The sequence below is a fragment of the Hypanus sabinus genome, unplaced genomic scaffold, assembly GCF_030144855.1.
Source record: "Hypanus sabinus isolate sHypSab1 unplaced genomic scaffold, sHypSab1.hap1 scaffold_246, whole genome shotgun sequence".
Lineage (NCBI taxonomy): Eukaryota > Metazoa > Chordata > Chondrichthyes > Myliobatiformes > Dasyatidae > Hypanus > Hypanus sabinus.
In genome coordinates this window covers 437,741-457,301 of record NW_026780581.1, presented here as the reverse complement: position 1 = coordinate 457,301, position 19,561 = coordinate 437,741, and the positions used below count along the sequence as shown (strand labels likewise).

Genomic DNA, 19,561 nt, shown 5'->3' with positions numbered 1-19,561 from the left:
TACCGTTACATAAAGTATTTCTGAAGAGTGACCTGGTATCTGGACCAGTCACGATCGGGATACAGTCTGCACTCCCGATACCCCATGTAGATGTCTTACTCGGGAATGAGCTGGCCGGGGGTTGGGGGGGGGGGGGTTGTTCTCTGCAGTTCAGCTCACGAGTAAGCCTGCCAGGACTGAGACCCCGCCCATAGTTTCTGAAGTTAATCCCGCAGGTGCAGTCACCAGAAGAATGTCGAGGAAAGCTGTTAAGACAACCCCTGATTTAGCCGAGTCCAACCTTGATTTAGCAGAGACGTTTTTACCAGCCCCGTACCAGGAGAGGTTGGAGGGTGGTAAAACGGAGAAAAGTGGGGCTAAGGAAAGTAAGGGAGACAAAGCAGAGTCAGTGTTGTCAAGGAACAGAATCTTGAAATTGGCCCGTAAGATACCAGTGGGTGGACATTTTGGAGTGAGCAAGGAATTTATGGAGGCACAGAGCCAAGATGAGGAACAGATGTGGCAGTTAGAAGGTCCAGGGTTGGACACGGATGATGTATCCGGATTGACAGAGCTGGTTGTAGTTGAAGAATTTAAGTGTGTTCCCAATAATGCAAAGGCTTTCTGAGATGAAAAGGATGCCGCTACCTTGCGGGAGTCTGCTGGGTTAGCAGACGAGGTTGTTTTAACCTGCAAGGTTGAGTTTACTCCAGATGGGAGTTGCCCAGAGAGTAACTGGGAGGATCAGGGGAACTCGGAATTTGAAACTGGGACTGGTATTGAAAGCCTAGAAGAGGCAGTTGTCCCATTGGCCTTTGTTCAGGTTACTGATCCTTGTGTGGAGACTCAGGAAAGGTCTGAAATGTCTGATTTGGTTAAAAAGGAATGCAATCCTTTTGGGTCAGATGCACTTGGTTCAGTGAAGAAAGGGTTAACCTTGGCACCAGTAGAGAGTGAGGATTCTCAGTCATGTGTATTAAAAGTCAGTGATGAGATAAAAGCTGGTGAGATGGATGTTATTGGAGATACTGAGCGAAAAAGTGTTACTCGACTTTTGAATAAAGTAAATGTAAAGTCGGGTTTGGTTCCAGGACTGTTGTGCAAAGGGAAGGGACCGTTAACTAAACAATGGTTTGTTAACAAGATGTTTGTTTTGAAATTTAAGGATAAACAACTTGGTGGTGTTGCTCAAGTATGTGATTTGGAAAGGCAGAACTTAAAGTGTTGTTTTGGCCCAGAGAGACCATCTGCTAGTGTCATCAAGGAAACTAATCAAATTAAAGATCCTGAAGATAAAATTAATGACCTGCTTAAAATTAATGAGTGGTGTGGAAGTTCAGAAAATGGGCTTAGTTTAGAAAACATCGGTGATAAGCTTTGTTTTTCTGGACGAAGCTTGTGAAAGTTAAAGATGATATCATAGTAGGTTGACTGAAAGTTAGGTTTAGAAGTAAAATAGAGATTACTATTTGCACAATCTTCTGTAATGTACTACATTATAATCACACATGTAGTGGTTCACTCTTTGTGATATACACCTAAGCTAAGAACTAACTCCACTGTAGAAAAAGAATTACTGTCACTTACCCTGGCATTACAGCAATTTGAGGTCTACATTTGACCAGCATAGAAACCAGTGATAGTTTATACTGATCACAACCCCTTGGTATTTTTGACAAACATGAAGAATAAAAATAGATGGTTATTAAGTTGGAGTCTGTTGTTACAAGAATTTGATATTAAAATACAAAATGTAAAGGGAAATGACAATGTAATTGCTGATTGTTTATCCAGGTGATAATTTGAAAGTATACCTGTGTTATCCTTGTAGTTAAAGACAACTTCTGTATTAGATTAGACTCTGTAATGTGCTTTACTAGTGAATTTTCAACCCGGTGAAGATTCTTTGAAGGGTGGGGGTGTTATGTGTGCTGAACAGACCTGATGGAAATGGGGTCCAGAGCTGACCCTTCCCCCCCCCCCTTTGAGGACTATGCAGCTAATGAGAGCGAGAGAGAGATGAAGAACAGAGCTAGAGATATTTGCTACAGATAAGAGAGAGACAACTGATTTAGGTATTATGGCTGCTTCACTGATGGACATGTAAATGAAACCTTTTGCTGCAGGGACACTTCTTTGCTCGTTAACATTCCTGAAGAGACAGCAGGAGTGGCCTAGTTCAATGGACATAGACATATTGAGTTGATGGATGGCTGATACCCCGTCAGTGGGGATAAAAGACGGGTCTGGGGAGACACTCCTCAGACACACCAGTGGACACTGACCGAGTGTTGTGTACCCACAGGAAGGTGGGGGCTTAGAGGACCGAATCAGAAGATCGGTCACAAAGGCTCACAGTGTGACGGCAGGGCTGGTGGGGACTTGTGTGTGTGTCCAGTCATGCCAGGGTGATGAGTCCACCACTGAAGAACAGTCTAGCTGAGAACGGAGGGGTCATAACCGAATGACCACAATGGTACAACGGAATAAGAAGACAACAGAAGGTTTGCCTGCTGCAGCTGCCCAATCTCTTGGTCGCTTTCTCCCCCCCCTCTCTCTCTCTCCAATTGCAGCACAGCAACAGCTACCTCAGCATGGACGAAATGAACTGAACTTTATATTCTCTTATGACTATTCATTTACCCCTAGATATTGATAGAGCTTGTTTATTATTGCTAACCTGTTTTATATGTATATTTGCATTCTTGATACTCTTTGGTTTATTTTACTAATAAACACCTTTAGTTAAAGAACCACCAGACACCAACGTATCCGTCCATTTCTGCTGGTCTGTTAACCCAGTTACTGGGTACGTAACAGCATAATTTACTTAGTATTATTTAATTATTTATGGTTTCATATTGCTATATTTCCTGTTCTTGGTTGGTGCGACTGTCACGAAACCCAATTTCCCTTGAGAACAATAAAGTATGTCTGTGTCTGATTACTGAGTTAATTGCTTACCACATTCACAGCAGGTGAATGGACACTCCCCGGTAAGAACTCAATGATGCACACTTGGTTGATTTGGCTGAGAAAATCTTTTCCCAAAGTCTGAGCAGGTGATCAGCCTCTCCCCAGTGTGAATTCGCTGATGTACCTTCAGCTTAGATGACCGAGTGAATCCCTTCCCACAGTCTGAGCAGGTGAATGGCCACTCCCCGGTGTGAATTCGCTGGTGTGCTAGTAGGTCGGATGACCGAGTGAATCCCTTCCCACAGTCTGAGCAGGTGAATGGCCGCTCCCCGGTGTGAATTCGCTGGTGTGCCAGTAGGTCGGATGACCGAGTGAATCCCTTCCCACAGTCTCAGCAGGTGAATGGCCGCTCCCCGGTGTGAATTCGCTGGTGTGCTAGTAGGTCGGATGACCGAGTGAATCCCTTCCCACAGTCTGAGCAGGTGAATGGCTGCTCCCCGGTGTGAACTCGTTGGTGTGCCAGTAGGTCGGATGACCGAGTGAATCCCTTCCCACAGTCCGAGCAGGTGAATGGCCTCTCTACAGTGTGAACTCTCTGATGTACCTTCAGTTGAGATGATTCAGTGAATCCCTTCCCACAGTCTGAGCAGGTGAACAGCCAGTCACCAGTGTGAACTGACTGGTGTCTCAGTAACTGAGATGACCGGGTGAATCCCTTCCCACAGTCTGAGCAGGTGAACGGCCTCTCCCCAGTGTGAACTGACTGGTGTACCTTCAGATGGGATGAGCAAATGAATCCTTTCCCACAGTCCGAGCAGATGAACGGCCTCTCTCCAGTGTGAACTCTCTGATGTACCTTCATTTGGGATGACCAAGTGAATCTCTTCCCACACTCTGAGCAGGTGAACGGCCTCTCCCCGGTGTGAACTCGCTGATGCACCTTCAGTTGGGATAAGCAAGTGAATCCCTTCCCACAGTCTGAACAGGTGAACGGCCTCTCTCCGGTGTGAACTCGCTGATGTTCCTTCAGATGGGATGACCGAGTGAATCCCTTCCCACAGTCTGAGCAAGTGAATGGCCTCTCCCCGGTGTGAACTCGCTGATGTACCTTCAGTTGGGATGACCGAGTGAATCCCTTCCCACAGTCTGAGCAGGTGAACGGCCTCTCTCCGGTGTGAACTCGCTGATGTACCTTCAGTTGGGATGACCGAGTGAATCCCTTCCCACAGTCTGAGCAGGTGAATGGCCTTTCGCCAGTGTGAACTGACTGGTGTGTGAGTAGGTCGGATGACTGAGTGAATCCCTTCCCACAGTCTGAGCAAGTGAGTGGTCTCTCTCCAGTGTGAACTCTCTGATGTGCCTTCATTTGGAATGACCAAGTGAATCTCTTCCCACAGTCTGAGCAGGTGAATGGCCGCTCTCTGGTGTGAACTCGCTGGTGAGCCATTAGGTTAGATGACAAAATGAATCTTTCCCCACAAATTCAGCAGATGAAGAGCTTCTGCCCAGTGTGATCTGACTAGTGTGTCCACAGGTGGGAAGACGACTGAATCCTTTCTCACAAACAGAACAGGTGAATGGCCTTGTCCCAGTGCGAACTTGCTGATGTACCTTCAATTGAAATGACCGAGTAAATCCCTCGCCACAGTCTGAGCAGGAAGGATAATCGAGTGAATCCCTTGCTCCACTTCTTAAATATCAAAAGAGACAGCAAAACATGTGTGTTATGTTAGACATTCCCGTAGACAAATTCCTTGTCATTTTTAACCTGTGAAAAGATTTACAAAATCCATCATTTGGTGTAGAACAACATTTCAGCTGAGATCACTTGAGTTGTCAAGGTGTGTTCTGACATCACACTGTTACAGTGAAGTTTAACCCAAGTTGGAGAGAGAAATCACCTCCTGACTGGGCAGAGTGCTGGTATCTGGAATGACCATTAAACTCTCTGACCCTGTCTCTATAAGAATGGGTCATCTCTGCCATCTCCAATCTGTGACCTGCCTCAGTTTGACTCTCTCGATTGGTATTATTCCCTGTTCCCACTGAGCTGCATTCCTCCCCCACAGTAACTGAAACACTCTCACACAAATAGTCGGCAGTGCATTCCACGCACCCACCACTCTCTGTGTAAAAAAACTTACCCCTGACATCCCCTCGGTATATATTTCCAAGCACCTTAAAACTATGCCCCCTCGTGTTAGTGATTTCAGCCTTGGGAATAAACCTGTGGATATCCACATGATCAATACCCCTCATCAGCTTATACACCTAAAAATGCTCTAAACATAAAAAATTAAATTATACATTGCTTTGAGTATTTGTCAGAAGTATACAACATTATGAGGGTAAAGATAGGGTAAATGGAAGGAGGATTTTCCACTGAGGTTGGGTGCAATGATAACCAGAAGTCATAGGTAAGTGGAGAAGGTGAAAATTTAATGGGAACATTTGGAAAAGCTCTTTACTGAAATGGTTGTGAGAGGGTGGAATGAGATGTCGGCACAAGTGGTGAATATGAGCTCGGTTTCACCATTTAACAGAAGTTTGGATGGGAGTGTGGATGGTAGGGGTATGGAGGGCAATGGTCCTGGTGCAGGTCGTTGCACAGCTTAAATGTTTTTTTCAGCATTGACTAGATGGGCCAAATAGCCTATTTCTGTACTGAACTTCTCCATGTTTCTGTGACAGAGAAGCTGGCCAAACTTGTTTGGAAGGGAAAAGGTAGGAGTGACAACGGAGCAGCAATGGCTGGAGTTTCTGGGAGCATTTTGGAAGCTGAGTCATCGATGCATCCCAAAGAAGTGGAAGCATTGAAAAGGCAGGAGGACACAACCGTAGCTGAAATGAGAAGCCAAAGACAACATAAAAGCCAAAGAGAGGGGAAAACAAAAGAGCAAACATTATTTGGAAGCTTTTAGAACCTAACAGAAGACAACTAAAAAAAAAGTCAGATGAGCGCAGGAAGTGGAATTATGATATTGTAGTCATTAATGATTCTTGGCAGCACCCAACAGTCCGAGGCATTTAAAGGAACAAAATATCCGGGGCCTCAATATTTCCTGAAAATCAAGGTTCCCTGCACTGGTTACGTTTCAACTTTTATGTTTTTAGGCACATACAAACTCTACACTCTCAAAATTTCACTTCTCAATGCCTCCCACTTACCAAGTACTCCTTTGCCAGGAAGCAGACTGTCCCAAGCCACACTTGTCAGATCCTTCCTGATACCATCAAAATTGACTTTTCTCCAATTTAGAATCTCAACCCGTGGTCCAGACCTCTCTTTCTCTATCTTTATTTTGAATTTCATGGCATTATGATCACTAATTTCTGTCACAAGCCCTGATCATTTCCTAACAGCTTATTGCACACTTCTGCGTCAGGAATTTTACATACTGATTAAGGGCACATTTGAGAAACTCTACCCCATCTACCCCTTTTACACTATTCGAGTCCCAATCAATACAGGTAGTCTCTGAGTTACAAATGTCCGACTTACGAGCAACTTGTACTTACAAACCGAGGAAGGAGAACGCAGTCCACCATTTTAAGTCATTGCCTCTAACACTGTGTTGAGTGTTTAACTTTGTATTGGGCTTAAATTTTTCTTAGTAACATTTACCCTGACACCACAAACCCCTCCCACCATTCCTGTCAGCTGGTGGCGCAGTCAACTCAGCACTGGGCTAGAGGACGGTTCTCGAGTTTGTTTTAGTGACAGACTGCTCCCGTGCCGGGTTGATGTCGATCCAGTGACTCCCGTACCCTCCATGCAGGGTTGATGTTGAGCTCGCAACTCGACCTTGTAAAAAAAAACACTGCCACCTCCAGTTTAAATTCCCACACAGAATATTTTGGAGGATCAAATACCCAAACCGAGCACAGCCCCCACTTGTCCCATTTAACCTGTCTCAGTGTACAGTTTAGGACCTGGGGAATTTAGTGTTGCAGTTCTTTGGACCCAGTGGAGCTTTGGAGCTGGCAGAGGTCGGCACCCACCGCCTGCAGTGTTTCTGTTCCACTGACAGGAAGCAATCGCACTTGAAAATAAAGTGTGAATAAGGAAGCATTTGGAAAGAGGTGAAATGCCATCCGTCACTGGAAAAGCATTAGGCTACAGTCAGTCAACTATTGTAACAATTTTAAATGATAATGGATAAAGTGAGAATAATGGAGCATGTGAAAGTCCCTGCCCCGATGAAAGCTACAATTATTACTAAGCAACACAATAGTTTAATTATTGGAATACATACTTATAAGTGTTTTATATACATAGAAAAGTAAAATATATACTATATACTAAGACAAACGTTTGACTAACTGACACTAAATAATACCGGATGTACTTGTTCCAACATACGTACAAATCTGGCTTAAAGATGGACTCAGGAACGGAACTCATATGTAACCCGGGGACTGCCTGTATATAAAAAGTTAAAATCACTTACTGAATCAACTTTTGTTTCTTGGCATGGTCTCCAATCTGTCTACTAATTTGTTCCTCTAAATCCCTAAGACTATTGGGTGTAAACAAGTTCCAATAATGTCTACAATATCATAATTCCCTTTCCTGAGCTCATTGGGCTTTCCTACGATGCTCCTTGCATTGTGATATACACAGCTCAGCACATTCATCACACCATGCTCAACCATGACCTCAATGTTTGACTAAATCAGACTCACCAAACTTTCTCCTGACTGAATCAATGGAAACTCTGAGTCAGGAGCGTTCTCTCTAGTTGATGCTCTCAGTCCTCGGGCTGGTTCACTTGTTGCTGTTCCCGTCTTCAGCTGTGGTTTGCTTCCAGTTGGGGTATTTCTTCCAATAGACCTTTCACCGCAGGTTGAACTTTAACCAGAGAGAAAATAAAGCACATTAACAATAAAACGGAGAAGCAAACATTTCTGCTTAATGTTACTAAGAACAAAACTCACTGAAAGTTAGAAGTTGAATGCAGATATAATGATCTCAGTAAACAATCTTTCATTGTCCCTCACACGTCACAAAATGATATGGGATAAAGAGGAGCCATCATTCAGTCAGGAACAGAAGTAGATGATTCAATCCATCTGGTCTGCCCCACCATTCAACCATGGTTAATTTTTATTCCAACACAATATTCCTGCCTTCCTCCTGTAACCCTGCAGCTACTTAGCAATCTGGAATATATTAATATCTGTCATCAATATACCTCAACCAACCTCTGCTGCAACAAATTCCACAGATCAGACATCTTTTGGACAAAACGTTTTTCTCAGTTTTAAAGGGAAAAATCTTTATTCTGAGTGTGCTGTGAGATCCTCTGCATGTCCACTGTATCCAGGCTTTTCAGCATTCGGTAGGTTTACTTAACCAAACATCCCTCCACCACCCCCACCGTCCCTCTGAACTCCATCGAGCACAGGTCCAGAACCATCAAATGCTCCTCATACATAACACCGATCATTCCTGAGATTATTCATGTGAACCTTGTTGGCAACAACTGCACTGAACACATTTCCAGGAAAAACAGACAAATTGGTACCAGGTTAATTGATAGGGAAAGTTGTGCTTTCTTCACTGTTGTACCAGCACAGAAAGAGCCATTTCCATTCCCAGGTTAAACCAGGTCAATTTCAGGAAATATAAACCAGTCCAGGATGAATGTAATATAAAGAAGCTGGATTTACCAGAAACACTCAGCAGGTAAGGAACAGCTGTGGGGAGAGGAACAAACTCTACAATTCAGGTTAATAACGTTTCATCAGAATGACTTCAAACGTTTTCAGTTTTTAGTGCAGATTTCCAGCAACTTGAGATTCTGCTTGACTTGCACCGAGTGGCCAACAGATGACAGTGAGTGGGGGGGATTTCTAAACACAGTTTGAACACCAAACTCGCAGGTCTATTTTTCCTGTTGTAAACACAGAACAGCCCATTTACTCATAGCCACTCCTCAGATTAGCAGTCAATGCTTCCAGAGGAACTCCAGAAACTAACATCTGATCCTACAACAGAAGTACTTGCTCAACACCCCATAAGCCCAAGCAGCTCGATTCCTGGGACCATTTTACCTGGATCAAAAACTGTAATATCCCAGGACCCAACCTCACAGTTCTCACACTGGGTAGTTCAGTCCGGGATTTCCCCACAACCAATGTGCAGCTGCTCGAAATTTCTGCTTCATTGCAGAAGGATGACCATCCAGCCCCTTCTGTAGAAGCACTAACCGAAGTCAAAGCCATCACAGGACTAGGGTCCAAGCACCAACTCTCCCAGTACTCTTTGCTGACTGTAATACGATGAAGTGTGTCAGCCAGTCACAGTTCAAAAACTAGACCCTCCACACCAATGCACAACAGAAATGGGACCTGATGACCCTCTGGCATTCCAGCTAACAAAAAGTGATTTTGGAAATAACTCAGTGAGGTCAAAGGTGTAAAAGAATAGTTCACAATGAAGACTATGGTTAGAAGGATTGCTGATATTTATCACTGAAAAGGTGTGATACAGGGCGGACCAAGGCTGACCCAGATAGTTGATGCATATCACTGAAGCTGGGGTCAGAGAGACTGGACAGAGGTTGAACAAGATGGGCAGGGAATGAGCAGATGTAACCAGATGGGAGAAGAGATCAAGGACAATCACTGATGGTTCTCCAGCAATATGCAGATACTGAATTAATGGTACATACTACTGTATAAAGGATTCCAAAATGACAAAGTTAGAACAAGCAGTAAAAACATTGCCAGATATACTTTGATCCTCACCGTAGTTTTATCAACAAGCTTTCCATCCGGACACTTAATGCTTTTTATGGTAACTACTCTGCCTCTGACTGTGAGGATCTGCAGAGACTTTTGGATCCAGAACAGCACATCACAGAAACCACTCTACCCCTAGACATCCCAGTCCCTCGGTAAAGCAGGCAGTGAAATCAAAGATCCCCACAACCTGGGACATTCTCCTTTCTCACCCACCCCAGTCCGGGAGAAGACAATAGCCACAAAGCTCACGGACAAATGTGAGGAGCCTCAGCAAGCTTGGCGACTTGGGGAAAGTTAACGGGACTCAGTGGCCAACATCAGATTTCCCCAACACAACATGTGATCTTGCATCACAAATCGGAGGGCGGGAGAGTTCTGCAAGTAAAAGCCGTATGTGACCTGTCTGTGGGTCACCCATTTCAACTCTGCAGAAATAGACAGCCTCGGCTCCTGGTTTGGATCGTTCAATGCAGATTAAGTGAAGGAGACACATTTTTGACCAGCCCAGATAATCGGAAAATAAATGAGTAATTGGCCCTCAGTTCGGGGCTCACGGCCCACATTGGATCTCCCCACTCGGGATCGGTCTCAGTACTCACCGATAGGACAGCAATATCTTTGGCCCACAGACTGTGATCTGACCCCTGGCTCCCCGACCCAGGAGGCAAGGACACTTTCCCCGATCCCACAGACATTCCTCTTCAGTACGGAGCAGAAAGGAAAACACCGCCCACCCGGAGTCTGTGAGCATGAGCGAAGGGATTGTTACATCTGTGGTTAAATGGGAGGGGCAAACGGGATCACGTGGCTGGTGGGATCTCCTACCCCAGGCAGAGAGTCTAGCTGCCAACCACTTCTGTGAAAAGAGCCAAACTTGCCACTTACATCTCCTCTCACCTTAAGTGTATTAGACATTTCAACCCCCAGGAAAAATATATCATCTGTCCACTCAGATTCAGTTTTATTATCACTGGCGTGCATCATGAAATTTGTTAACTTTGCAGCAGCAGTTCAATGCAATACGCAATATAGAAGAAAAATAATCCTAAAAATAAATAACTAAATCAATTACAGTATACATATATCTGGGAACATTGCTCATTGTGATTTTTATAAAATGACCTGGATGAGGAAGTGAAGGGATATGTTAGTAAATTTGCTGATGACACAAAGCTTGGGGGTGTTGTGGATAGTGTGGAAAGTGTTAGCACTTACAGCGGGCACCGAAAGCATGCAAAACCAGGCTGAGGGGTCGCAATTGGAGTTCAACCCAGATAAGTTTGAAGTTGTTCATTTTGTTTGGTCAAATGTGATGGCAGAATATAGCATTAATGGTAAGGCTCATGGCAGTGTGGAGGATCCACGGGATCTTGGGGTCCGAGTCCATAGGACACTCAAAGCTGCGACGCAGGTTGACTCTCTGTTTAAGACGATGTATATTGTATTGACCTTTATTAATCATGGGAATGCGTTTAGAAGCGAGAGGTAATGTTGCAGCCATACAGGACCCTGGTCACACGCAACTGTGCTCAATTCTGGTCGCCTTACTACAGGAAGAATGTGGAAACCTTAGAAAGAGTGCAGAGGAGGTTTACAAGGATGTTGCCTGGATTGGGGAGCATGCCTTATGAGAATAGGTGGAGTGAACTCGGCCATTTCTTCTTGGAGTGATGGAGGATAAGAGGTGACCTGATAGAGGTGTATAAGATTATAAGAGGCATAGGTCGTGTTCAAGGGTTCAATGTCCATTTGGCAATCAGATGGCAGAGGGGAAGAAACTGTTTCTGAATCACTGAGTGTGTGCCTTCAGCCTTCTGTACCTCACTATCTGATGGTAAAATTGAGAAAAGGGCAGCCCTGGGTGCTGGAGTTCCTTAACAATGGACGCTGCCTTCTGAGACACTGCTTCTAATCCTCTGGTAATCATATAAACATCTATCCAGAGAAAACAACATGAGATTGTCCAAACTCCCGTTACAGTTCATGCCCTCTAATCCGGACACTATTCTGGTAAACCTCTTCTGCGCTCTCTCCAAAGCCCCGACATCCTTCCGTGAATGGGGGCGACCAGAACTGTATGAAACACTCCAGATGTGCTATAACTAGTTTTATAAAGCTGCAACGCAACTTCCCGACTTTTGAACTCAGTGCTTCAACTAATAAAGACAACCATGCCATTTGCCTTCTTAACCACCCGATCAATCTGTGCAGTCTCTTTCAGGGAGCGATGCACTTGGAATCTAAGATCCCTCTGATCATCGACACTGTTCAGGGTTTTGCATTTAACAGTGTACTGTCTCATACATTCGACCTACCGAGCTGCCAAGATGATCATCACTAATCAAATCTCACTGAGATTTCTCAGGTCCTGTTGAATCTATTGCCAAGTGCACAAGTACGGGAAGGTACAGGTACAAAGAAACATTGACTTGTAGCAGCATCACAGGCAAGTACATTCAGAAAACACACGGAACATAAATTGTACAATTCTCTGTCAGTAACAATATGGAAACATGTTTTACTTCATCCTGCTAACAGGACCAGAACAACAGGGGCTGAGCGGCGGCTCATCTCAGACGGTTCGGTGTGAAGGACTCACAACCCGGACTGACTCCGGCAGATTCTGCGAAGGAAGCGAGGCGAGGCCGCCAGTTCGGGAAAGTTCATCCCCTCCCCCTTCAGGTTGCACCGATCACCTTGTGTTTCTCTCTCCCTCCCCACCCCCACCTTTTATTCTCCAGTCCTGCCGAAGGGTTTCGGCTGCTAATGCCGACTGTATTCTTCCCCTAGATGCTGCCCGGCCTGCTGAGTTCCTCCAGCATTTGTGCGCTTTGCTCCCATTCCCAACATCTGCAGGCTTTATCTTGCTTGAGTTCTGGAAAGTTAACTCACTACCCACCGTCAGACCTCCCCGCTCGGAACCGGCTTCAATACTCACCGAAGGAAAATTGTTGGTGTTGCCCCACAGAGAATAATCCGCCTCCGGCTCCCCGTCCAAAGGGGCGAGAACCCCCTCCCGATCCCGAACACACCGCCAACCAACTTTCACAAAGAACGTAAAAACAACACTGCCTTTCCCGGGACTGTGAGCATGCGCATTGTGCTCATTGCGTCACGGGCGTTGGGCGGAGCATCGGAATCAAACCCGCAGATGCTACCGATCTGCGGTGAAACAGGATCACGTGACTAGGTGACTGTTTCTTCCCCCTTCACATATTGCCCTACCCACCGCCGCATTTCCCAAAATATTTCATTATTTCCCTATATTATTTCCATCAGACAAGTATTTAGTTTTTCCCTCCATATCTTTCCCGATCCCTTTTCAGCCACCCCCAGGTCATAGAGTTCTCAGAGTTATAATTTCGATTCCCATCCCGTCCCGACACACAATTCAGAACCACCCCGGAAATGTGCGGGTTTCATTTAAATCAGTCTATGTTCATAAACACTTATTTCTATTTACATTCCTCTGGCTTCATTGGACAGGAACACTGAAACATCAAGTGAGAAACAGCAGGATGTGGCCATTCAGCCCCTCTAACCGTCAGCAAGATGGCGGCTGCTCTTCCATCTCAGCCACATGTTTCTGCCCGATCGTCATTTCCTCGATCCCTTCGGTCTCCACACATCTGCCGGCCTCTTTTGTACGTGAGGACGATCACTGAGTCTCCACCGCCCTCTGTGGTGGGGATTGTTGTGGTTACATGATATGAACAGGAGACGCAGACAATTCTTCGAGAAGTTTAAACCTTTATTTGAAAACAAAGGCTGAGGCAATCAATGATCTTGTCACCGAAAGCCCGCCAAGCTCCGGTGTACAGCATTCTTTATAGTAATTTCTTATCTCAGTTACATTTCGGTTTCATCACCATACCCAATCAATTTTTAGTTGCATATCATCTATACATGAACTAATCAAACGCTCTTGCCCAGCTCTCGGTGCGCCACCAGTATTTCTTTCCAGTTCACATCTTGTGCCTCATTCCTGGCCACGGTTGTTTCTCAGTCAGCCTCCCTTAACCTCCCTCACATTTCCTGCTCATACCATCATCCCTGTTATCTCTTCAGAAGCCATGCTGTTGTATATATGTACATTTCTGCTCATTAGTGTTGCTAATGCGAAACAGGTGTTCTTTAACTGCCACAGTATGTAGCTAAGAGAATACACGGTATCTAGTAAAAAATTCACAGCAAAATGTGTCTAGTAAAATAATACATAGTAATATTCGGTACACAAGAGTGATTACATTGTATAGTAAATAGCTACTACATAGTGATTATATTTCAGGTATATATTGTGATTATGTCAGGTATATTTCTCAATAGGATTTACAGACATTCACCACCCTCGGAGTGGAGACATTTCCCCTCATCTCAGTCCCGGACAGTCCATCCCTGTTTCAGAGACTGGGATCCCTGGTTCAACCGGTAATGATGTTGTGCATTTCAATGTTCACCTCTCAGTCCTCGATTCTCTAAATGAAAGGGTTATCACATTTGATCTTTCTGCGTATGATGACCCCACCACCCCAGGGATCAGTCTGGTGAATCTTCATTGCACTCTCTATAACAAATACTCTCTAACCTCTTTGTTAATCCTCTATGGAATTAATTTCCATCCTCTGCAGCCCCGTGTTGCCCCAACCCCTCACCTCCCACCCCTGTCACTATTTCCAACTTCCCACCTCCCCCCTCACCTGGATCCACCTCTCACTCCCCAGCTCTTGCCCCATCCCCACCCCTCACCTCTTTTCTCTGACTATTTCCCGTCCACTCTCACTTCAGAGGGAGGGTCTCGGCCCGAAATGTTGACGGTCCATTTCCCTCCACAGATGCTGTCCGACCCATTGAGTTCCTCCGGCAGTTTGTTCTTTGGTCTGTATAACCCGTGTTAGTATGGGGAGCGGGATTTTACACCATATTCCAGGTACAATCTCAACAAAGCACAAATAATTGTCACTTTGTCCTGACCATCAGCCCCGCTTGCAGGGCAACAGTCGGCTGGTGTTTGCCCCCAAGGTGGTGAATCCCTCTGCTCAACACCACCGTGGGCTCAGACATTTCAACATTTTGTCCCGCACCGGGACAAACATCCTGTCCGCCCCCTCTCACACCATCTTCACCCTTTCAATAAAATCCCCCCCCCTCCCTCCCTCCGCGGGATGACGTAAGACACCGCGCACCTGAGGGCAGATCCCGGTGTGGGGAGCCCGTGTGTGACGTCAGACGCGTGTGGGGTGTGTCCGACGTCACCTGCGGAAGAGCGCTCGTATTTAAAGCACATTAATGGACGTTTCTTATGATTTCGGTGGGACAACAGCATTAATCACGGGTTTCATCACTGAATCCAGTGTTGTGGGATGTAAAGTCCCCTGTTATGTGTCCGGCGGTGCCGTGTTGTTGGTGGAGTGGGCAGCGTGGTGTTTGTCTCGATTCGGGTCACAACACCAGAATTGCCAGCGGGGTCCACACACAGTGTATTAGCCAACAGAAAACCTTTCGTCCCTGCAGTCTTTGTCTCCTGGTAAACTCAACACCCTGACAGTGTGGACCATAGATACCCCTTCCTCTCAGAGTCAGGGAATCATTCAGACAGCTGATCGCTGAGAGGAATTATATTTATTGGTCATTAAAGTTCACCCAGATTCGTTTGGACGGATTTGATGTGGAGTTCGGGGTGTCGGAGTGAAAGGGCCGGACGGTCGAACTCTCTCCGTTGTCCAAACATCCTTCCAGGTGAGGCGACACTTCACCTGTGAATCTTCCGGGGTCGCCCATTGTGTCCGCTGCTCCCGATGCGGCCGCCTCGACACTGGTGACACCGGCTCCTCCGCAGTGCGGGGTAAGGTTTTTTTGGGGGGCGGGGGATCGATGATAATATTCCCTTTTGTGCGGGAGGGGTGGTCTGGGGGTTGATGATCGCAATGCCGTTTTTTTATGCGGGGGGTGGGGTGGGTGTGTGATTTTTCTCTCTGATAGATGCTGCCCGGCCTGCTGAGTTCCGCCAGCATTTTGTTTGTGTTGCTCTGAATTTCCAGCATCATGACTTTGTCGTGTTTGTGATTTAACTCTCCGTTGTCCCTCCCGCCTCCGACCACGGCTGGTGCTGAAGAAGGGTCTGATTTTGGGTTTGTGGAAATCGGGGCCGGTTGGCGTGGAATTTCAACTTGGTAGGCCGAAGGGCCTGTATTGTGCTGTCGGTTTTCCATGTTTCTATGAAAAGTGTCGGGAACGAGCTCTGCCGGACGGCTGGAGGCTCCGGGCTCCCCCGATCCCGCAGCCCCGGTTTTAGCTTTGCACCCGAGTCCGGGCTGTGGGATCAGTTAGTTGTGGTTCCCGGGCTTGGAGGGGGATTGGGGTGAAGGGGATCTGTCTGTGTGTGCGTGGTTAGAGGTTGTGTGTGTACTTGGCCGTGGAGTGAGTGCAGGGAAGGTGTGGGACCATAGTCGGGGACGGGGGAGGGTGGGGTTGCTGTTGTGAGAAAGTGAGATGATCGGACGTACCGTGACCCAGGTCAAATAAAGTTGTAAACAGCGGAGGATCTGTTCCGTTGTATCGGACGCTCGCGGTTCCTTTCAGGAAGCAGCAATTCTCTCTTCAAACGAATCGCTGTTTAATCTTGCTGTTAACATTGTGTTTGTTACAAAGCCCCAGTGTCTGGAAGAGCTGTCGCTGGGGGCTGTTGGTGCAGACTGGGATGGCGGTGGGGTGTCACTGACCTCTGTATCAGAGAACAACACGGGTTTCTACATCCTCCTGTGAGATATAAATGTCCTCACAGTGGATTCGGATCAGCTGGCATATCTGGAGTTTTCTAAAGGGAAAGGGAATAGCGAAGGGGCTGAGGAGAGAGAGTTTTAATCAGCAAACCATCGTCCGCGGTGGAGGGAGACAGGAGCTGTCTGATAGATCGTTTTACAGTAATTGTGTTTTTATATAATCTCACAGACGGTGACTGAGGAAGAAGCTTGGTGAGGGAGGATACCCGGAGGTGAGCAGGTCAGACACGGTATCAGGAGAGTGACGGAGATGTGATTTCCTGTGTCACGGGTACAGACAGTCGTCTGAAGTGAGGAGTTTGGTGGAGATGCAGCTTCCCTGGAGGTGGAGGAAAGAGGACACACCAACAGGTGGAACCAGCTGTGGGAAGACATGGTTTGTCAGGTCTGACGACGAGCTGAATGTACCATAACCTTCAGACTGAATCAGAAAACCATTCTGAGGGTATTTGAATTGCCAGAAGCAGGGGAGATGTGATCACACCTGCAGAGGGCAGGGGTTGTGTCTCCATCAGACCCACAGTGAGATGGTTCAAGGTACAATGTGCAGGGGTGAAATCACAGTGTTTGGGGCCGGATTTAATCACTGATTCTGACACAGTGAGAGGGTTGGTTTTGCTGTAAGGCAGCAACATTAATGGAAGAAGACACAGGAACTTCATCAATTGCCAGTTGTTTAGCAGAAGTGATCAATCTCGATGTTACCTTGACAGAAAAAGATACTCCCAGTGGTGACAAAGGGGTGCAGTCTGGTTTATTTCAGGTTGGAGAGGGGTGTGGAGTTTTGAAATCAATGCCTTGCGGTGCCACCATCGTTAATTTACCATGTCCGGAGCGGTGGATCACACAGCACGGAAACAGGCCTTTGGCCGGCCATACCTGTTCTGACCATCCACTCACTGTCTACACTGGTCCCATTTATCAGCACTTGGTTCACAGCCGACTGTATCTCGGCAGTTTCAATGCTCATCCACTTCGTAAATGTTGTGAAGGGACCTGCCTCCACCACCACCTCGGGCAGTGAGTTCCAGATTTCAGCTACCCTCTGAGTGAGAAATCTCCTCCTCAGATCCCTCTAAACCTCTACATCCTCTGCTTAAATCCTTGCCCTCTGATCGGTGACACCTCTGTCCCAGGATCGTGGCTGATATGGGCATCAGTGAGGCCTTTCATACGGTTCAGCATGGTAAGTTCCTGTGGAAAGTCAGACCACATGGGATCCAGGGAAGCTGGATAATTGGATGCACAGTTGTCTTGATGGTAGGAAGCAGAGAGTGATGGTGGGAGGCTGTTTATTGGACTCGAGGCCCGGGCCTAGTGAGGCTCCCTAGGGTTACACCCCATTGCTCTCATTATTCATTCAGATTTAATTATATTTGCATTTGCAGTTTGTTGAATTCTATGCTCCACTTGATCTTTCATTGCTCCTGTTACTATTCTATAGATTTGCTAAGCATTCCAGTAGGAAAAACAATCTCAGGGTTGTACGTGGTGACATATATGTACTCTGATAATAACATTTACTTTGAACATCAACCATTATTGTCATCTAGATCAATAATTTGGTTAAGAATGTACAGGATATGGAGAGTAAGTTTGCAGCAAGTTCAATTACTATTTCTGAAAGATATTCAGTATAATCTCTCTGCTCTGTTTTCCTCTCTGCATTTGACCACCCCCTCCCCTTACCGTCTTCCCTCTCTGCCCCGTCCTCCCTCTCACCCTGACATTGGACATACGTTCAGGGTGAAAGTGAATTATTTTTGGGGAATCTGAAGGGGAATTCTTCACTCAGAGGTTGGTGAGAGTGTGGAATGAGCTGCCAGTGGAAGTGGAGGATGTGGGTTTGATTTAGACACTAAAAAGGAATTTGTGTGAGGACGTGGATGGGAGGTGTATGGAGGCTCTGCTGCAGGTAGCTGAAACTGGGCAGTAACAACAAAAACAGGTCGGCATGGACTAGAAGGGCCGAGCGGCCTGTTTCTGTGCTGCTGCTCTCTGTGACTCTAATAATATTCTGAGTTGTAATTTCCACAGTCAGTACTTTGCTACTTCTGACTGAACCCAGACATTTACCCAAACAAGAACCGAAAGACTCTTGGCTGGCTACAGAAAATGTTTACAAGCTGTGATACTTGCCAAAGGGGGTGTTACTCAGTACTGACAATGCAGGGCACACAAGCTTTTGCTTCCGGCCTTTTTCCTTCTTTATTATTTTGAGATTGTAAAAGATGTAACTAAAAATGTAATCTTGCTTAAAATATTAAAGAAATGTGTCATCTTTAACTTTATGCTTTTTGTAATCAGGTCATCTTTTACTCGCTTAGCTGTTCACAGGAATAGAAATTTTGACCGGGGTGCCCAAACTTTTGCATGCCACTGTATATATCCTGTGCCTTCCAAATTGCTTCCAGAAATTCCAGCCGTTGCTGCTCTCTTTTCGTCCCTGCCCATGTTCTTTTAAAATCAATTTTGACCAGTTTTTAATCTCATGCCTCTCTAATCCTCTTTATTCCACATATGACTTTAGCTTCTCCTTCTCTAATGTCGGGGTGAATTTGATCATATTAAGAGCACTTACCCCTCAGGGTTCTTTGGACTTTAGTGACCTAATTAATTCCGGTTCATTACAATAATCCAGTATATCTGATCCCCCAGCGGGCTCAACCACGAGCTGCTCTAAAAAAACATTTCGTAGGAATTCCTCCTCTTGAGACCAACACCATCCTGATTTTCCTAATCACCTGCATGACAATCCCCCATGACTCTGGTAACATCGCCCGTATGGCACACATTTTCTATTTCCCATTGTAATTTGGGGACCTCATTCTTACTATTGTTTGGAAGTCTCTGCACAATTCTCATCAGGGTTTTTCTTAACATTTGCTATTCCTTAATGCTACCCACAGATTCTACACCTTCCAACCCTTTAATACCTCTTTCTAATGATTTTATTTAATATTTCACCAACAGAGCCACACAACCCCACTACTAGCTTGTTCTTGGCTTGTTCTTTCAAGTAAGATAAGTATCTGGGAAACAAGAGGACCTGCAGATGCTAGAAATCTAGAGAACTACACACAAAGTGCTGGAGGAGCTCCGCATGTCAGGCAGCATCTATGGATGAGAATCAACAT

At 45.9% G+C, this 19,561-nt stretch overlaps 1 protein-coding gene across 8 annotated transcripts in view; it reads right to left on the bottom strand.

The window, feature by feature from the left end:
* The window catches only part of LOC132387978 (zinc finger protein 239-like), a 30,274-nt gene extending 17,555 nt beyond the window's left edge, over positions 1–12,719 (bottom strand). For 3 of the 8 annotated variants that reach the window (XM_059960306.1, XM_059960303.1, XM_059960305.1), the window contains exons 1-3: positions 12,584–12,719; positions 7,582–7,747; positions 2,944–4,663 (exon numbers count right to left, since the gene is read on the bottom strand). In XM_059960306.1, coding sequence (XP_059816289.1) covers positions 3,287–4,342 — 1,056 coding nt within the window. In that variant the 5' untranslated portion in view covers positions 4,343–4,663; positions 7,582–7,747; positions 12,584–12,719 and the 3' untranslated portion in view covers positions 2,944–3,286. Of the gene's footprint in view, positions 1–2,943; positions 4,664–7,581; positions 7,748–12,544 lie in introns of all 8 variants that reach the window. The other 5 variants (XR_009510113.1, XR_009510111.1, XR_009510112.1 and 2 more) reach the window with 4 other exon arrangements.
* Between the last annotated feature and the right edge of the window lie 6,842 nt (positions 12,720–19,561).